The 20,638-nt window shown below is 44.4% G+C and overlaps 1 protein-coding gene across 1 annotated transcript in view; it reads right to left on the bottom strand.

Annotated features, from left to right (window-relative positions):
* Window positions 1-2,491: 2,491 nt before the first annotated feature.
* CKAP2L (cytoskeleton associated protein 2 like) overlaps window positions 2,492-20,638 on the bottom strand; it is a 28,181-nt gene continuing 10,034 nt past the window's right edge. Inside the window, exons 4-9 of the mRNA XM_028515621.2 lie at window positions 15,712-16,952; window positions 13,558-13,765; window positions 8,793-8,948; window positions 5,697-5,760; window positions 4,236-4,428; window positions 2,492-2,944 (exon numbers count right to left, since the gene is read on the bottom strand). Coding sequence (XP_028371422.1) covers window positions 2,719-2,944; window positions 4,236-4,428; window positions 5,697-5,760; window positions 8,793-8,948; window positions 13,558-13,765; window positions 15,712-16,952 — 2,088 coding nt within the window. The 3' untranslated portion in view covers window positions 2,492-2,718. The remainder of the gene's footprint in view (window positions 2,945-4,235; window positions 4,429-5,696; window positions 5,761-8,792; window positions 8,949-13,557; window positions 13,766-15,711; window positions 16,953-20,638) is intronic.

Genomic DNA, 20,638 nt, shown 5'->3' with positions numbered 1-20,638 from the left:
CGGTGGCCATCCTGGGCTGTGAGGAGGGCAGAACCGCGGCAGACAAGCTGGGCCTGACACCATGAGCTCTGGGCTGTCTCCCACAGACTGTGAACAGGGGGATGCATCTCTGTGAGCCCAGCCCTGAACAGTCAGAAAAAGAACAGAGAGGCACCCTGGGGTGTTGATCTCAGAGTACGCAGGTGATCAGGTGCCCGTTTGTATAACAAATGACAGTTTGGTAAATTAGGGGCAGTTTAAGAATTTCTCAGTTGGCTCTTTCCTCATCACCACCCTAAGCCCTCATTTCTTACCTTAGAAACAGAAACTCAAAACTCTGGATTTGGAGCCTGGCAGCTCTGTCGCTTTGCCAACTACTCTGCTTCCACACCTGTGTCATAAGGCTCTCGTGAGGATGCAGTGAAAGGACCTTCACTGATGCGGCCAGAGCTCACCCTGAACAAGCCTCCTGTCCCACTGCGGGAGTGCCAGTTGGGGCTTCTCCTGGTAAATAACAGAACCCTAAATTAAACTGCATAGGAAAAGGGAATTCATTGCCTCTCATCATTGTAAAGTCCAGGGTTTAGCTCGGGGATCGAATGAAGTCACCGGATGTAACCGTGTTCTCTTGCTCATATCTGTTCTCTATTGGCATTATTTTCTGGCAGGTTTTTTCCTACATGTTTATAAGACAGCTGACCCCAGACTCGATCTCCATCTTTTCAGCAACTCTATCAGGAAGTGTCTTTCCAACAAAAGTCTGGGAAGGAATCTCACTGGTTCTGACATGGCCCCGTCCTCCAGCCAGGGCCACTGGCCAGGAGATGCTGGGCTCTGGCCGGCCGGACCTGGGTCCTGTGCTCACCCTGTGGTGCAGCCCATGCCCATTAAACCCTGGACTGTGAGTGGGAGAGGTGGGCCTAGGAGACTGGGGTGGTTTCATGAGGACCATGTGCGGGGCAAGAACAGATGTTTCACAGCAGCCAGCAGACACTGACGAGTGTGCACCGTCGTTCCGTACAGTGACGCCAGCACACAGCCCTCCTCGTTTACACTCCTTTAAACCGCCCCTCCGCTCAGTGTGCCAAAAAGCCATCCCTACACGTTAGAATTGATTTCTGCCAAGGCCCCACCTCCGTCACACCCCCACGAACTTCCTCCTGCGACCAGAGCCTGTCTTCTTCCTGCCCACTCTCCCTCCCTCCCGCTCCATTTCTAGGGACAGCTGTTTATGAAACAGCAGTCATGAGACTCTACAAGGTTCCAGGACGAGGGTGGTTTTCTGTAGCTGCTGGGCTGTACACATCCATACCTTTCTGTATCAGGTGCTCAAAATCTCTAGTCCATCACTTTGAGCTATTAGTTACAGTGGTTTTGAGAAAAAATGTCAAATCACCAGGGGCCTGTGTGGGGGTGGGGCCAGGTGGCAGGGGCGGACCATTTTGGAAGCCAAAGAAAGGGCGAATGTGTGACAATGGTGGTGCACGCCCATGGCCAATCCCGAGGACCCGGTCGGTGGAAGGAAGTGGGTGCTGATCCCTGAGATGAAGACACTTCTAACTCGGAGGGGCCTGCTTCAGCCTCTGCCTCATCTTAAGTATTGGTGTTCGGTTTCTCGCACCCCCATCCCAGGTTCTGTGATCTCTGAGCAGCCCTGGGGGCATTCGGGGATGTCACAGGCAAAAGGGAGGGAAGGGCTGGCTGTGCGCTCCTGGATCTGGGCTGGGCAACAATCTACTTCTTACTGAAACTTAGTCTATTCGCATTCCAGTCTTATAGCTCCTTCTTGTGAACCTTATTATAAATGACCCCGATGATCAAGGTGAGCTCTGCAGGGTAGTCGGGGTCCCGAGAGGCCTCGGGAGTGGCCTGTTGTTGTTTCCCCAGACAGGCCCCTAGTTCTCTAGGCCAAGCCATCATGCTGGTTTTTGAAATAAGGTAAATGAAGAAGCAGGAAAAAAATGTTTAATACTCTTTTAGTTAATACCTAAATATTACATAGTGATTTTGACTTTCCCTTCCCAAGAGCTGCTGCCCAGAGAGGAGGAGAGGCAGCCTGCAGAGTGTGCGGCTTCCCCGGCAGCGCAGAGAACTGAAGTGCGGGAGCAAGCGCCCCTCCCCACCCGCTCCTTGTTTTTATTTAAAGTGTTTCTGAATAACAAATGCAAACACTAGGTTTGGATATGAAAAGCTAGGTGACCATCCCAATTCAGGACTGCTTCACTAGGACAGAAAGGACGTGAATGACCCCTTACCACAAGGACACGGTGACAGAAGGCAAAGGTCACATGTAAGTCATATGTAATCTCCGAGCAAAGGCATAGCGAGTATAAACTCATCTGTAAAACAGGGGACTTGGCCAGGTGGCCCGCCATGTCCCATCCGCTCTAAGCTCAGACGGTCCGTGCTGGGAGGACTTTCTTGTCTGCTAAGGTGGGCGCAGGAAGGAAGAGCGGTTACACTGTGGCACCCGGCCCCCAATATCCTTACCATACTTGTGGGGTAAATTCACACTCCACAGTGTGAAATTTCTGCATGCTGCTAAACTGGCAAACTACAACTTTAAACAAAAAAGCCGAAGGCCTTTCTGCGGGATACGCAGTTTGAGAGCGAGCCCTGCGAGCTGCTGTCCAAGTCCAGAGTCTGCGTCCGTGACAGCGTGCTCCGGGCATCTGGGTGAGGGCATCTCTCGTCTCATGGAGGACCTGAAATACCTCTTTAATAAAAGTCACCCAGAAATTATGATTCAAGGATTTGAAACCCTAACGTTATAGGCAAAGCCTCATTTTTACGGAATACGAAACACTCTGTTTCCTCCACTTCTAACAGCTCATTGAGAGAAGACACCACCAAGTCGTGGTCCTGCAGCATTTCCGGGTAGCGGGTCACCGCTCGCTCGATCCGCGCCGACCGCCGCACAGGAGTGATCAGCTTCATGTCCTGCACCTCTGGCATCCCACTTATTCTGAGAGACAACAAGGGGTGCACGGAAAACTTGATCATGTCTTTTGAAACTGCACCTATTCTTTATTTTTCTTATTCCATTAATAAAACACAATCGACTTTTAAATGTAGGTTAATACAGGAGTTACGTCTAGAGCAGCTCTCACCCTAAGGTGGCCTTTCCCTGACTGTCAGAATGAACCGGTGGTGTCCACCTGCTCTCAGATGGGGTGAGGAGACAGAGATACTGAACGAAGTGTAAAGTGTGGCTTTTATATTTGCAGTGAACTACTTGGCACTTGGTGTTTATTCCATAAACTTTCAAGAGAATGGACAGGTTTTTGAGGAGAGTGGGCCTAACATCAAATGGGATTGGACTAATAAAAACTAAGATTTTTTTCTAGCTTTGACAGTAAATTATTAAAAAAACATATTTTCAGATGATGAACCAGACCACAAATTGAAACAAACTGGGCACCTTCCCTGTAAATTCTGAAGCATTCCAATAAAAAGTAGCCTTGAGGAGAGGCTGCAGACACAGGCCCAGGCAGTGACCCCGCTCTGCGCACCGCGAGACCACTGGCTGCAGGTGCCTGCGCAGAGGTGGTGGCCCGGCCTGCCCCCACTTGTGAGCTGACTGTGGTGGGGACAGGCCCCGTCTGAGAGGAGGTTAGGACTGGAAGAGGCCCCGGTGCTCCTGCCTAGAAGTCCCCTTTCAAGATCAGGAACAGAGATTCACGTTACATTAATGTTTAGAAAATGACAAGGATACCCTGACACGGTTCCTTAAATTACTCTGGAGTCTGCCTTAAACTTACACTTGTTAAAAAGCCAGACGATACTCTGAGAGGTCTATAACCGTACACACCCAACCGCCCTCCCTGTTCTTATGGGGCCGCTCACTGCCCCTCCTCTGCACCGATACAGAGGTGGCCCTTGTTGGCATTTGTGCTCTGCCTACCCACCCAATCTGTGCTAGGCTGTCGGGAAAGGAAGGTGGGGTCTGCAAGTGCGGGACCAGTGAGGGTGAAGCAGAACCTACTCCAAACTGACCCGACTCCAGCAGCACCTCCTTGCTGTAGGCCAGTTCTCCTGCGGAATGTGGGAGGGGGTGGTGAGGGTGCAGAGAAAGGGCAGAGATCTCCATCCATATCAACCCTCCCCTCACCCGCAGCTCCTTCCCTTAATGCCAAGATTGGATTAGACCAGCTGGTCCTCCTGTGAGGCAGAAGGTACCCAAACGTTGCTGGTACTTGGATCTGTGCACATGAATTGGACCTGTGATCACGAAGCCAGCTGTAGAGTGTGCTTACCTGGGGATGGGAGCGACCTGTAATTTGATACCAGGGTGATTATCCTCTTCTGCTTTGGTTATTTGGGGTGTTGCTGGAAATTGTTCCCTGTTTTTTGGAGAAAGACAAGACTTTCTTCCAGATTCCATGTCCCTGGCCAGCTCTTCTGTGGATGTTATATTAGTTTCAGTGACTACAGAATTAGAGGTAATTCCTGTGTATGCAAGGTCAAGAGGAAAGCAAGATTTAACTATTTAGTGCTTAACCAAATCTATATGATAATTTCCTCATTGACTCCAGATAGTAAAAAAGATAAAATGATTGGAAGCAGGACTTACAACCCGTTTTGTTGCTAAGCCCCGCAGCAGTGCCCTGCTGCGCCAGGCTGCCCCTGGACCAGGACCCCCACCCCCACCAGCCTCTTTGAACAGAGCCCCAGTCCCTTATTCACTCTCCAGAGAGCTAGCTCTCTTAGGGACTGATCACTGACCTTTTACCTTTACACCATACCCTGGGGGCCATTTCTCTTGACTTACTAGGGTGGACTCAGTTGACTCGATCCCCTCCTTACCCAAGGTGACCACATGGCTATCGCCTTGGGCAGTGGGTGAGAAAAGTCTTGTGTTAACCCAATCTGCATGCTAGCCCGACCACAATAACCAAAATAAAAGGAAGGAAATTAGACTGAGACAGGGAGATACTGTGACTGAGGCAGTGAACAAGCAGTAAGACATGGATTCCTGTCTCTTCTTTTTATCCTTTGAAGAATATTGCCATATATTATAAACAAAATTTGAATTTTAGCATCATTCCTAGTAAGAGTGCCACTCAGCATAACTATTGTGTAACCTTATTCTCAAAATGTGTTAGTAGCTGTAATTTCACGTGACTGTTCCCCAAAGTTAAATCTACTCTTAGAGAAAAAAGATTTGTCACCTTCTAAATTCATAAAAATAATCCATTTTCTCTTTTGAGGGTAGCTTGTTTTCTTTCTGCTCACAGAACAAACACTAGAAGCAATTACAATGGGCCACTCACTGTATCGGCACAGTGTTTCCCACAGCAGAGTCCTCTAGAGGTTCTGACAATGACAGGATGCTGACCTCACGGCAGAGTCCTGCCACGGCTACTTTTAAAGAGATAACGTGAATTTAGATGTAAAAGCGTTGGTGGGTTTGTTATGAGTAAACATGACTTAAGCTGAGGCACTTCTCCCTTCTGCCTCCGAAGAGCCACTTGTCTTCTGTAACCTGGGACTCCTGGGGAGCAGGACACTCTTGTCCAGGCTGCTCAGTGCTGAGCAGTGTGTTTGCTGGTAACGACAAAAGTCAGTCAGCTGATGGTGCTGGCCGAGAGGCCCAGACCACAGAAGCCAAGGGAGAGGGGCATTTCAGAGGACTTCTTTTCTTTTTCCTAGGTGTTCCTCAATGACTTTTAATTGTATCACTAAGGGGAATGACTTTAAATACAAAACAGCAGTACCGTCTCTGGTTCTGTTTGGGTCTTGCAAAATATTAAGAACAACTTCTCGTAACTCTTGTATTGGCTGGAAGGAAGGAAGGAAAAGACATGAACAGTATTAAAAACATTCCTGAAAAAAATAATCTAAGGAACTCTGTATAACATCAAATGAACTTCCTTATGTAATAAAAATGTTTGCTTTTTTAAAATCTCTTGTCTAAATATAAATAACATTTAAAAAGTTTCAAACTTATAGCTTCGTGAGAAAAAATAAAGGAGCAAATAAAATGGTGGTTAAATGCTGCAATGTTCAACTTTAATGGAAAGATGAATTGATGGAAAATTGTCTACAATGAAATTTCTCTAAAGCAAATTTACTTTCTTATTGACTCATGTGATCCCATTGAAGATGTGCTCCCACATAAAGATCCTGGCCCAAGGAGATGAAGACAGCTGTCCAGGAAATGTGGCATACATTGTAAGAATTGTCTTAGTTAATTTTGGTTTTTATCATAAAAGTCATATACCTCATTACAACAAAAAAATTAACAATAGGTCAAGCTTCAAAGACATCACCCATTATCTCATCACCCAAACACAATCTTTAGTTAGCATTTTGGGCAATTTTCTCCCAGGCTTCTCATTCCTTCAGCTTTTATTTCAGAATATAACTAAAAAATTACAAAAAAGTAATTTTTCTGCAAAATTAGCTGAGAGCACCTTCCTTTTCCAAGGCAGGAAAGCCAGGCCCTCGGGCAGCACATCACAAATGAGCTGCACATTCTCACAGGAGCGCTGCACCAGGGGGCTGGTCTGCTGACCTGAATTCCGCATCGCATAAATAATAGGTATAAACTGACAACAGAGCAGAAAAGCAAAGGTATCCACACATTTTTATAAAATCTAAAATGCTTGAAGCTGAAGGAAATGGAAAGAATTATACAGAATATATTGTAAAGAACCTGAATTAAAATATTCGTTGTGTCCTTTATGTTTTTATGAGCTTCTAGTTAAAGATGATGGATTAGAAAAAGATTTGTTTCTAATCCCTCCTGAAACTCTGATTTAAAACAAGGGATTAAAAGGAGGAAATAACTACAAAAATCAGGAGAGAAGAAACAGCAACAAGATTTTGGGAGCTGGAATGTCAAAGGAAGCGATAACCAACTGGATTAACTTGAAAGAACCAACTTCAAAGGCTGGCAGTGTGGCCAAGAAATAACCTGATCCAACCCCAGGGCCTCTGAAAGGCTCAGGGATGGATGGCGGGCAGGATCAGGAGGACCCTTGAGCATCTGTTCAGAGAGCAGCCAGGTCTCCCAGCCCACCCTGCACCCTGAGCTCCATGGAGCCTGGTGCCTGTGCCCCACCCCAAACAGAACACGGGGTACCTTCTCCAGGGGCCTGGGGAACATCCTGCATGACAAAGGGTGGGGACACTTACTGAAAAGAAGGGATTAAGGAAAGTTTCCTGCTGAAAGTCAAGAATCCCATTCTGTTTTCCCCCCCCATAACACTGGTGGCCTGTTCCTGGCTCTAGGAAGGAGACCGGAAGAGTCTTCTCTAGAGAACATGCCTTGTCTAAGAGGAAGGACCAAAAATACTGCTGCCAAGGGGGTCTTCAACCAACTGACCCAGCCAGATCAACTATGTATGGCAAAGCCCCATCCAGGGGCTCAGATCTTTTAATAAGCATCTTTTATATGCCAACAGCCCAGTTTCATTAGCATCTGAGTAAAGCCTTTAATGGACAATAGAGAACAGAACAAAATAAAACAGACAACCAGAGAGAGAGAGAAAGAGGGAGAGAAGAAGCAGACAATGTGGGAAGTAAATTTGATACGGCCTCCAGGAACTGAGAGTTAAGGGCAGAAAGGGAACCTGAGGGTGAAGGGGGGAGGAGTTCCCATGACAGCCAGTGAGGACTGGGGCAGAGCTGACCTGTCGGGACTGGGACAGATCACAAGAGTCTGGGAGAAAGGCCTCAAAAAAAAAAAAAAAAAAAAAAGAAAAGAAAAGAAATTAATACAATTCTGATGTTTTGAAAGAATAAAGAAATTTAGACAATTAGAGAAGAGTTTTGCAATTAATTACACAATAAGCACTCAGAAAACTAAACAATCAATTTCAGGAAAAGCAGCAAGTTATTCTTGAAAGACAAAGTAGTCATAGTATAAACCACATGGCTCGACATACTCCTGCATTCCTTACACATTCATAACAATGGGAGCATGGAGTGGTGACCGCTATGTCCATGACTCGAATGGAAGCATGAAGGACAACACAGCTACGCCATGGTCATAGGGGGGTGTGAGTGTGTTGGGGGTCTGTGCAGGTGTGCGTGAAAGAGGTTAAATCCTAATCCTGCATATTTGGAAGCCCACAAACCATGTCTAAAATGGAAAAATCAGGGAAATAGCAATACAAACACGTTATCTGAAACTACAGAGGTAAGCAGAAAGATAATCAGTTTGTTCTGGGAAGTGAGAAATGGGAGGTGAGGGGAGCAGAGGCTCTGTTTAAGAACCCTGTCTAACTATTTGCCTGTTTAAACTTTGTGCATGTACAACTCTGATTTTGAACAATCAAAAATGGTATGTAGAATACCTGATGACAGAAAGCAACATGTAAGTGAAAAGAGCTATAACACTCTTTGCTTTTTTGTTAAAAATTATACAGAGATAGTTTTACTAGGTTTTAGAATTAAAAGGAATTTCATGCAATGGCTCTGAATTACTGATTTACGGATATTGATGTGTTGGGTTTAACATATTTCTAGGTTCTTTATGGTGAGGTATGGCTTTATAAGTATTGAATGTTGATGTTGTAACTTGCTATGCTACGACTTTCCAAAAGTGCATAGTTATACAGTAAGTGCTAAGCAAGACACATTTACTTGACAAAAAAAGTGATTCTATTAGTTTACAGGTAATGCTGCTTTCTCTGGCCCAAGTATTTTAATTACAATATTCATAAAGGTCATACTGTATGTCACATTCTATATATAACTTTATGAAGTGAATTAGAAGTTACATTACATAACTGCCATATTGCAAACAACAGAACCCATGTGAGAGAGAATTTTCAAGAAATCACCCACCCAAGACAGATACTCACTGTTGCCCCACTTTTAATGGCCTCTTCGTACAGTCCAATGACATCAAATGTGCCTTTACTTGCCAAGAACTTTGCTTTGCAGATCCAGAATTTAGCAAATTTTTCAGCCTCAGGAATACTAGATAATACGGTAAATACTTCATTAGAAAGTACACCCTGGAAAAAAAAATACCCAGAGGAAATTATTATCATCTCATTGCTACTCACGTCTCCTACTATTAGCACAGCAGGTATGCAGAAATCAGTCTGATCAATGATTATTTACAACTGAACTTTAAAAATAGTACGATTTCACCAAGGTATGGTTTATACATAATAAAATGTCCTCACTTAGGTAGCATATTTCAATGAGCTTTGACACTGACCATTAAATTTGAAGAGTTACATGAGACAGACAGAAAAATGTTTATCATAGCTGAAGGAAGGAATGTGTTCTACATTTTCATGTGGTACAAAACCAGACTAAACCAAACCCAAGCCCCAGAGTAACCAACATTCACAGCAATGTGCACATGGGACAGACCAGGCTTTCCACCGACTCTAACAGAAGCATAAGGGTGGCACAGGTGTGCCAAGGTCACAGGGGTGTGTGTGTGTGTGATGGGGATCTGTGCGGAAGTATATGAAAGAGGGTTAAATCTCACAAAAAGGAACTTCAAAGTGGCTTCACTGGTTTGGTGCCATCCAGGCTGGTACCCAGAGCAGGACAAGGAAATGGACAGGGAGAAACGTGGCCCAGGTACCAGTGAACTAGCCAAGCAGCACCTCCAACTCCTTGTGAGACGGGGTGGACACAGAGGTGAGTTCATGTCAAGAAGCACCGACACTACGTGAAGAGGCAGAACACTCACCAACCAGAGGAACAAGCACTGCAGCCACTAGGTGGGGGAGCAAAGAGGAATACGTTTTAAGAGTACTGCAGGCGAAATCTTGAGGGTGACGAGAGAATGTTGCTATCATGAAACCAGAACGGGCTGCTACGGGAGAGAATCAGCACGAGGGCAAACAGTGGCTTGGACGCCGCTGAAGAAGAAACAGCGAGCTGAAAATCCGGAAGTGGGATTCTCCCAGAACCCAGTGCAACAAACAAAAAAAATGGAGAGTATACAAGGAAAGGTAAGTTCTGGAGGATATATCTACTATGCAGGAATTTCAATATCAGTTCAGAGAGTTTCTAGAAGCAAAAACAGAAGAAAGCTGAACACACACTCAAAGCAGTTATAGGAGAAAACTTCCAAGGACTGACCAAGAAAGCTAGTGTTCAGACTGAAAGGTCCTTACGTAGAAAACCATACCTATAAAACCAAGGACAAAAAGAAAATCCTGACCACCTCTAGAGAGGGAAGGAAGGATTATCTACAGAGGAATAAACATTTGATTGACAGGAACTTTAATAAATCAATAACTTCAGATGCAAGAAACAAAATGAAATAGTAATTTCAAACTTTCCAGGGTAAACAATTTGAATTTAGAAACTTCCTCCAACCAAACTAAATACAATTTAAACATGTGGGCAAAATGATGACACTACCACAAGCAAAAGGCCTCAGAAAGTTCACCATTCAAAAATCATGAAGTGACTAGTGAATAAACTTTAGAATTCAAGTGGAAGACTTACAATAAAAGTAACTAGACAAAAAATATATGTAACTTGTGTACCATGTTTGAACTTATACCTACCATTTTCTTTTGTGATTTTAATTTATATACTTTTTTATGAAATAAAGTAACTTGGATCAAACACGGAAATAAAAGAAAATCAAAAAGAATTCGCACAGCCCTGACAGTGTGGTTCAGTTGGTTGGGCATTGTCCCACAAAGCAAAGCGTGGCTGGTTGACTCCTCCTGGTCAGGGCACATGCCTGGGTCGTAGGTTCAGTTCCCGACTGGGGCGCATACATGCGCGAGAGGCAACAGATCAATGTTTCTCTTTCACACTGATGTTTCTCTCCCTGTCTTTCTCCCTCCCTTCCCCTCTCCAAAAATAAATTTAAAAAAATATTTTAAAAAAGAACTTATGTGAATTGAATTACAAAATAAAAATGCCAGGTCTAAGTTTAAGCATATGAGTAATTACAATAAATGTGTATGAGCTAAATTTGTTTTGTTGAAAAAGTAGAGAATTCCAGATTTGGTTGAAACAATTCAACTGTATGTATTCACATGAGACATACTTCTAGAAATGGACATAGGAAAAGATTTACTTTACAAAAGCTAAAAAAAATAAATAAATAAAAAGTAGGTGTGGCAAGATTAACATAAGATAGAAGAGAAATCAAAGCAAGCCCTGAGTCCTGCTGCACGTAACAAAAGACATGGCGAGGGAGGGAGACTAGACTTCAGGTGGTGACACAGCGGAGTACATACACAGATGTTGTGTTATGATGTTGTGCACCTGAAGTTTATATAATGTTATTAAATGTTACCCTGTTAATTTAATTAAAAATTAGGAAGTAAAAGTTTGACAGAAATACAAAGAGAAATCACTAATCAGAGTGCAAGTGAGAGGCTTTGGCATATTTCTTTTGGAAAGCAACAGATGAACTGACAAACATGAATATTTAAATTTTCTGTTTGTTCTAATGGATACCCACATCGAGTTGTCCATTCAGCAGAGAATACATATTCTTTTCAAACACTTTTGGAACACTCACCAAGACTGATCAAACATTAAGTCCAGAAAATGTCAATAAATTCCATGCAGTATATTAAAAATTAAAATAGCCAGGAGAAAAACATCACATCTGGAAGTTAAAAGATACTTTTGAAGATAACTTTGGGGTTAAAGTACTAAAAATGAAATCCTCAAACTTGTTAGAAATGAGCAACAAGGAGAACTGTATGTCAGTTGCTAAGCTTATGGTCTCTTAGCTCCAAACCCTGTTTGTCCTCTGCTTTGTGACCCTGGGGCTAGAGTTCTGTAAACCATCTTCTGCTGACAACAGCTCCTTGCTGGGCTCTGCCAGTATGGGGCGCTAGGGAGACTGTGGAACTGGAGAGGAGAGGAGAGGGGTCCTCCTCTTCCGCTTTGCAGTATCACTCAGCTATGGTCCTTCACCCCAGCAGCAGCAACTGGTTCTACCTCCCTCCTTTTCCATGGCATTCAAAGACCCTGCCCACACCAATGGGGGAGCATTCTTTTCTCAAGGTCTGAGCCCAGCCTGGCAGGGCTCCCTCCAGCTCTGTTGCACCAGCTTCTTCTGGGCAGTATGCCTATTGGGAGCTGGAGTTCCATTCCCAGCAGGCTTTGTCTCTCCTAGCTTTTATACTTAAAAAAAAAAAAAAAGCCTCACCTGAGGATATAATTATTGATTTGAGAGAGAGAGAGAGAGAGAGAGAGAAAACACTGATCAGTTGTCTCCTGTAGGCAACCAGACCAAGGATTGAACCCACAACCTGGCTATGTGCCCTGATTGGGAATCGAACCCGCCACCTTTTGGTGTATGGGACAACACTCCAACTGAGCCACCTGGCCAGGGCTCTTCTAGATTTTAGATCTGATACCCCCAACATCTCCTGGTTCTCCTGGACCCAGGGTTGTGGCTGCCAGCACTGTGCATAGCACCATGTCCCTCTGAGGATCCCCTCACCATTTTTGTGCACATATGCTCACAAAATGCTGTTATGTCCAATAGCCAGCCTCTGTACCTCTGCATGTGTTAGACTCACAAGTACCTGGGACTTTTTGTCCCTCCAAGGCACCCATTCATCAGTGTAGTGCCCTTGATCAGAACGAGCTCTGAGACGGTGTGACTCCCAGTGTACCCAGAGCTTCCTGTAGGACTGTGCCACAGTCACCCTCTGTGGACTTTGCTGGGTACACACCCTGCTTGGCCTCCTTCCAGTCCTGGCCACACATCCCCCTCTCCCCTGTTTTCCTGGGATCCTGTTCCCAATAAATTACTCTCACACAAATTCTCCTCTTAGGGGCTGCTTCTAGGGAGCTCATACAAGACACTGTGAAACCAATCCTAACACCACATTCTTTCCAGTATTATGATACTAGATACCTGGTGTGGTTTGATACTATGATACCTGGTGTGGTTTCTATTTTTCTGACTTGACACTGATTGATAAAGAACACTACCTATCAAACCTGAAGGATATGACCAAAGCTAAATTCAGAGGCAAATTGATAGCATTAAGTGAATTAAAAAAAATAAGACTAATACAAATGATCTAAGCTTTCAATGGAAAAAAATGAGAAAAAGGACAATAACATAAAAATAGATGTAGACATTGATGTAGGAGGAAAAATAATAAAACCCCAAAGATGGCCTTTTCAAAAGATTAAGAGAGAACTCTTTAACAAGTTTGATTTAAACGAAAGGCATGGAATTATTAAAATGGCCCAAGAAATACAAACCCTAAGTAGACAAATGACCATGGACAAAACCGAAAAGATACACATACACAAAACTATCTCCCACAGTGAGTAACTAAGTTTCTGTTTTGACAGAGGTTACCTCCCCTTAACTATATTTAGGAAAATGGCCCTGGCTGGTGTGGCTCAGTGGACTGAGTGCTGCCCTGTGAACCAAACGGTTGCCAGTTTGATTCCCAGTGAGGACACAAGCCTGGATTGCAGGCCATGTCTCCAGTTGGAGGCGTGCAAGAGGCAACTGATCTCCCACAAATCGATGTTTCTCTCCCTTTCTTCCTTCCTCCCTTCTCCTCTCTCTAAAAATAAATAAATAAAATCTGAAAAAAAAAATGAAAGAAAATGTCTGTGGGTCAAGCTTTGGAGATTACCCTCCTCACTCACCCCTTCGATGAGCTGCAGACACTCGGTCAGAGTGCTGTTAATTTTATTGGACAATTCAAGTTGTGCTTTCCTTTCTTCCTCTTCTTTTTCCATGCTTTTCCAGAATGAAATATTCATCTCCTCTATTATTTTTCTTTTTGTTTTAAGTTCCATTGGAGGCCGCTTATACATTTTCCCCTTAGATTTCTGCCATTCTTCCAGCTGTTTCCTGTTATGCAGTTATACGGAAGGAATGGTTTTAGGTTTCTGGGTACGTGGTCAAGCTTCAAGGTCTATGAGGAGCATAGACTGAGTACTGTCACTGCGCACCTTTAACTACAGACAAAGCCAGGAGACTGGAATGAAAACAATTTACAAATGGGTCAAGACAGCAGTGGCTGCCCCTTCTTCAGAAGGCAGAGGCATTACTAGGGTCAGAGGTGACTGGCATCTCAGTCTTCAAATCCTTTGACTTCAAGATTATTCATTCTTTTTCTCTGAAAACATTTACCTCACCTGTATGCTACTTCTGACACCAGCCTTCATCTCTGAGATCACTAACTCAGCACCCCACTTCTCTTACCAACAAGCTTTCTACCCGCCAATGACCACACCCTCCAAACCTGCATTTGCCCTCCATAGGGTGTTGGCCACTCAGAGTGACCCACTTTACCCAGTTCCTTAGTCCACTCGTGACCACATTTACTCTAAACAAGACCAATAATTTCTTTTTGAAAGATGCTGACAAGTCCTAGTCCTGCTCTTCCCCAGCCCCCACACTGCAGTCTCCACTCCTGCTTCTCAGCAGCCGATGGACTGCTGGCTGCTGGGGAGCCATCAAGACTTGCAGACCCGAGTGTGGACGTAAACTCACTAGTTTCTTTAAAGCACAACTAGTTCATGACTCACAAATGTATATTTTAGCCCAGACCTCCCCCCGGAGCCCCAAATTTTGTAAAACCCGCAGCCTGCTGATATTTTTTATTTGATGTCCAGAAGGCATTTCAAATTTAATATTGTCTAAAACAATGCTCTTGATTTTCATGTCTAGATCTTCCCCTGATCGGTAATAGTGTTTCCATCCACCCAGTTGCAAGGGCCTAGCACTAGGAGTTGTCTTTGAGTAGTGCTTTCTTTCCCTGCATCCTGCAAACCACCATGTGAACAGTACTCCCACCTCCACCAGTGCTGTCCTAGTTCATGGCACTGCCACTTTCTGCCTGAAATGCTGCAGCTGCAAATTCAGCCTGTGCACAAGTATTAGAATGGTCTTTAAGATGCAAGCCAGACTGAGTCACTGCTAGGAATGAAATTGAAAATGTTTTCTATGGCAAATGGCAGTGTAATTTGAGTTCTGCCAGCCTCTCCAAGATTATGCCGCACTCTTCTCCCTCTCCTCGCTACCCTCCAGCAGCTCTGGTGTCCTTTCAGCCTCCTGACCAAGCTCATCCCTGCCTCACTCTTTGGCATTATCAGCCTCCAGTCCTTCCTGACTAGGAAGATAATTACTATCTGTGATTATCCTGTCTTAGTTAACCAATGTTCATTTCCGGTCTTCCCTACTAGGATGCAAACCCTAGGAAGGCAAAAACCTTGGCTGTCCTAGCACAGTACCTAAAACACACAAGAGTTCAATAACATGCAGTAAAATTCACATATTTTAGAGTGCAGTTCTATGTTCTGACAAATGCATGAAGTCATGTAACCATACTATGACTGCTCCTCACTGCCTTAATGACTTTCTACAACTTTGCCTGCTCAGACTCATGAAAGTTTCCCATTCTTTCTTCCTCAATATTTTTCTGGATTTAATTCCTGGTCAGCTTGACAAGGGACTAGCATCTCCCCACCTCCTCCTGGCCATCTTCCTTTGCTGTTCAGTCTGCAAGCACTTCTTGAGTGAGTTGTCTATGCCTGCAATGCTGACACCTTCACTCTGTCCTTCTGCTTCAAGCACAAAGAAAGTTACAGAGGTAATTTATAACACACATAGGTATCACTCAGCTCTACCAAGCCTTAATATTTGATATATTTGGTTTGAATCTTCTTTTTTCAGGGTTGAAGCTAAAAATGACCGAGGAGCCATTATTTATGGCCTACTGCCTGACCAAGTACTCCTGATGGTCAATTTGCCTAATCACCCTAAATTGCAATTTTGGAATTAAAGCAATGTACCTTCGGTCCTCTGCTGTGATCTTCTTCTTAACATCTGGGTTGGTCTGGGTTCTATTTAGGACTCCTTTTCCATTTGTGGCTGTGCCACCAGTTTGAGTTTTGGGAGCTGTCTTGTTTAAAAACCGATTCTGGGGAAGAGTGCCTTTCAGCTTGGAGTCCAGGGTCTGTGCTTTCTGTTGATAGCTGCTGTTGTGTTTATTCCCCTTGGCTCTACTTGCTCTTATGCTTGGGGTGTTGGGAATGACTGAAGTAAAGCTACCAACTGCCATGCTAGGCCTGTGGCTCACAGCTTTGGATTTCTGCTGCATGCATGATGTCTGGGGCCTAGAACAAGGCTGCGTGGGTTTCTGGTCTTGCTTACTGTGTGGACGTCCGTGGTGAAGTCCTCCCCGAAGTGGACTGGGGCAGGTCCTAGGTCTGGTATGTTCTACTTTTTGTTCAGCAACAGTGTGTAATGGTAGCTTAGCTCCACCTAGACTCTCATATTTACCATTGTTAACCTTTATATCCTTCATGTCTTTGACCCCTGGCTTCTTTGATGCTTGATTCCTATTAAGGGTCTGAACAAAGTGAGAGGGAACTGTCTTTGGGCGTTTCACTCCCGGTTTCACAAGAGCCGTTCCTTTAGGGAGCTGCTGTGATTTTACTGGTGGAATCCTGGTTTGTGTTTCCCCAACACACTGTTTATTAGCTCTGTCTTTCAGAACAGCATGATTCAATGAACTTTTACACAAGGCTTGCTTAGGGGCCAAACTGCTTTTGGTTTGATTAGAAGAGCTAGTTTTTGGTTTATGTTTGATACATAATTCAGCATGTAGCATCTCCTCAGAGTCCAGTAAGGTTTGGGGCAAATTTTCTTTGTTTGTCTCTTTTAGAAAGTTGTGTAAGGACTCACCCTCAGCACAGACATTGCCCACAGAGTCTGTGTGTGCAGCATTTTCTTGATCTGTCACCTGCTGCTTCGTAGCTTTCAGTTCCTGTATATTAGGTGACCCCTCAGTCTTCCTTGACAGATCTCCAGTGGATGATCCAGCTTTGTGCTGTTGCTGACGACTACTGGGAGGCTTACAGTTTGGGTTGGAAGAAACATATCCTGAAGTTGGCCTTTTGCCCAGAAGTTTTGGTGGCTCCAACTTTGACTTCTGGGACCCTGGGATATGGGCAGGTCTGGGCTGAAGTTTAATGTTGATGGGTCGTGTAGTTTTGACCGGCAAAGCAACATCCTTTTTGGGTTTAATAGTCTAAAAATACAAAGACAAATGTCAAAAAAGTAAATTCACAAGAATAGCTCACTGTTTTTAAAATAAAAAATAGTTATTTTACTTAGAATTTCACTATGGAAGTTGAAATCTGAGAAAATATAGGCTCATTAATGTAGTATTAAAAAAACCCTTACCCAAGTATATGTCCAGTGATTTTAGAGAGAGGAAGGGAGGTAGGGAGGGGGGAGGGAGGGAGGGAGGGAGAGAGGGAGAGGGAGAGGGAGAGAGAGAGAGAGAGAGAGAGAGAGAGAGAGAGAGAGATGCATTGATTGGCTGCCTCCTGCATATGTCTGAGTGGGGCTTGAACCCACAACCTTGGTATGTACCCTGACTGGGAATCAAACTGCAACCTTTTGGAGTATGGGATGACATTCTAACCAACTGAGCCACCGACCAAGTCTAGAGTATTTTAAAAATGAGTTCCTATTAGAAATATCAGAATCTTTTAGCTTGGTAGAATTAAGCAGAGATGCAGTGAACACACAAAACTTGCTTTTTAAAAAATAAATTTGCCTCAACGGAACAAGTACTTGCTAAATGTCATTTATGTCCCAGTGAAGTATCCCTTTGTGGGACCCTCTAAAGATACACAGACAGTAAAGTTATGTTAGGGTACCACCCAAGTTCCTCCTAGTCCTTTGTACTACTACACTAATTTTTTTTTTTAAGCTGTTACCTTTGTAAAGGTCACCGCGTCACTCTAGAATCTTTGTCTCATCAGTAGCAAGGGCAGGTGGTAAAGGCTGGGACACCTGACAGACTTCAGAACAGCTCTCCATAAGCATCTACCATCACAAGAGTTAGTCATATTTATAAACTCAGGATGGTTTTAAGGTTAGACTCTGTTCTTAACAAGCAAATGTTTGTCATGTGATTTACCTTTGGACAAGAAAGGCAGGACTAGGTTACAGAGAACTCTGAAAAGTAGGGAGGGGAGTTAGAACTGATATGGTAGATAAAGGAGGAGAGAAAAAGATGGCGGCGAGGTAGGTGGGAGAGGAGCCCACTTCCCCCTGTGCCCAGCTGGGACACCTAGCTGATCTTCTGAGGAACAGAGTGAACAGCCAATGCAATCCCAGCTTATATGAAGTCTGGAGGCCAAAAATTGTAGAGGACATTGAAAAATAGATGGTAAGGTCCCTGAGATCTGTGCAGGGACTAAGGCTGCTGTGGTCCCTAGCTGGGCGCCTGCTGCAGGTTCCTTGCAGGAGAGTTAGATCACCAGCTCCCTCCCCTACCAAAGCAGGGAGGGCAGTGCAGCACCAGGGATCTGGATGCTTGAAGGTGATGGGGGAAATAAAGAAGTGGGAGAAACACAGAGATGGTGTTCAGCCGCTAGGACTTTGTATGCTGGCTAGGTCATTACCAGAGAAATTGGGGAGCCAGATGACACCTGGAGAAGGGTGAATAGTTGGGCCTTGTTGGACCCAGACTGGATAGTCTCTGGTCTGGTTAGAAAATAGGGCTGTGTGAATGGCTGGGCACTTGTTAAGAACAGTGGGCTTTAAACAAGAGGATTTTTTAAAAAAGATTTATTTATTTATTTTTAGAGAGGGAAGGGAGGGAGAAAGAGAGACAGAGAGAAACATCAATGTGCCGTTGCTGGGGGTCATGGCCTGCAACGCAGGCATGTGCCCTGGCTGGGAATTGAACCTGCGACACTTTGGTTCGCAGGCTGCGCTCAATCCACTGAGCTACGCCAGCCAGGGCTTAACAAGAGGATTTTACTAAAAAAGAAAAAAAAGGCTCTCAGTTATTGTTTAAGGAACTCGCGCACACTGGCTGGCTCACGCCGCTTAAAGGGAGACTGATTGGAGCTGCTCGCCAGGCAGCTGATTCGCATTGTTCATACGGCTCCGTGAACCCAACGGTGGGCTCCAGCATGGCGGGCTTGCAAAGAGCAATGAGGAGGCGCACTGCATGGATCGCACGACAACTGGCAGATTAAAGGTGCCAGCCTGGCCCAGATGGATGGTGAGGGCCGAAGCTCACAGAGGACCTGGGCTGGAGGCTGGGCAACTGTGAAGACTGTGGTCCAGACCTGGACCCAATCCTTGCAAAGCCATAGGAAGAGAGAAAAGCAAAGCCCAGCACCCACACCGCGCCCCCTCCCCAGCTCCGCCATGGTATCCAGGAAGACCAGTAGAACTCATTAGTGGGTTTAAAGTCAGCAGGAGGCTTCCCCCGACCCTCTGTTTGTTTTCCTTCCCCCAATAAGACCTGGAGCTATGAAAGGCCCCAGAGACAGATCCAAAGAGGGGGGAGCACAAGGCTAACCCCAATAACTGAGAAATTCAGACAAATTTCACTTTGCTCTCCTATAGAACTTGCATTTTATTGTTTATTTGTACCATTGTTATTTTTTAAATAATTTTTACTTTTATTAGTACTTTTTATTTCTCTTCTTTCTGTTTACTCTATTTCTTTAATTGCATTGTTTGACTGGTTTTCCTTATTGTCTCTTTCATATTGTTTTAATCTTCCTTCTTTTACTTCACTAGTGTTCTAATAACACACTACTCTTGACTGTGTACTTTCTATTCTTATTATCCAAATCATACATTTCTTGTCATATTATTGTTGTTCCAGTACTACTGTAAATAATTGTTGATTCATATAATTGTAAATACTACACAGCACCCCTCTCCCTGATCTTACCCATTTCACTAAATTCCTGAGCTTTGTTACTGTTGTAACTGTCTAACTCTATTCTCTCACACACTATTCCTACTTTCTATCCTTTACTCTCACTATCTCATCATCTAACCTTGCACAAGCACTCTGTTTTCTGGATCCAGCTCACAATCCTCCTCCTCTCTAACAAGAGTCTTATGTCTTTTTCACCTTTTATAAAAAGTGACTAGTTGGGTGAAATATCATGGTTAACACTATACTTACCCAAAGGATACCCTATCTCTTCTCTACTTGTTGGTACTTTAATTCCCATAGAATACTCTCTTGCTGTCTTAATCCATTTTGCTTTCCCCCTGCCACTGATCACATACAGGGTTAGGTGGGAGCTGTGTGACAGACCTAGGCAGGCCTATGAGGAATGGAAAACCACCAGGCTAGAAAATGACACCATGGGAAGCTGCCTGCAGACCCTACCCAGGAAAAACAGATAACGATTACGGCCTGGGGTCAGTCTATCTGGCACAACAGGATGCAGCTTTAACTTGAGCCTGCACCCAGCAACCAGCTCTAGCCAATCAAACTCTGATACCCTTCGCAGGTTTTTGTGTTTAAAAACCCTGACCTAAGAAAAACCAAGCGAGTCCTAGCCTCCCTTGGTTGGCTCCACTTTCCCTCTTATTCCCTACTAGTAAACCCTGTCCTCCTTAGCTTGCTGTATCCGTCCAATTTCTTGAGCGACTCTGGCCTAACGCTGAACATCAGTGTACCCACTGGAGAAGAGAACCCATCAACAAGTGAACCCCTAGCAGGCAAAAACCCAAGAACAACAAGAGAGCCCACACAAACAGAAGAAGGGGAAAACCTAGAGCGTTCAGACAAGGAGATCAGAGAGACCACACCCCTGAATCCCACAGAATTTCTACCATAGAAGTTCACTCTATAAAGACAGCTGGCAAAGTGGAATATCAGGAAGCACAGAAACAAACAACGAGTCACCTAAAATGGAGAGACAAAAAAAAGAACCCACAATC

The sequence above is a fragment of the Phyllostomus discolor genome, chromosome 6 (genome assembly GCF_004126475.2).
Source record: "Phyllostomus discolor isolate MPI-MPIP mPhyDis1 chromosome 6, mPhyDis1.pri.v3, whole genome shotgun sequence".
In the NCBI taxonomy this organism is placed as follows: domain Eukaryota; kingdom Metazoa; phylum Chordata; class Mammalia; order Chiroptera; family Phyllostomidae; genus Phyllostomus; species Phyllostomus discolor.
This window is presented reverse-complemented; position numbering and strand designations above follow the sequence as displayed.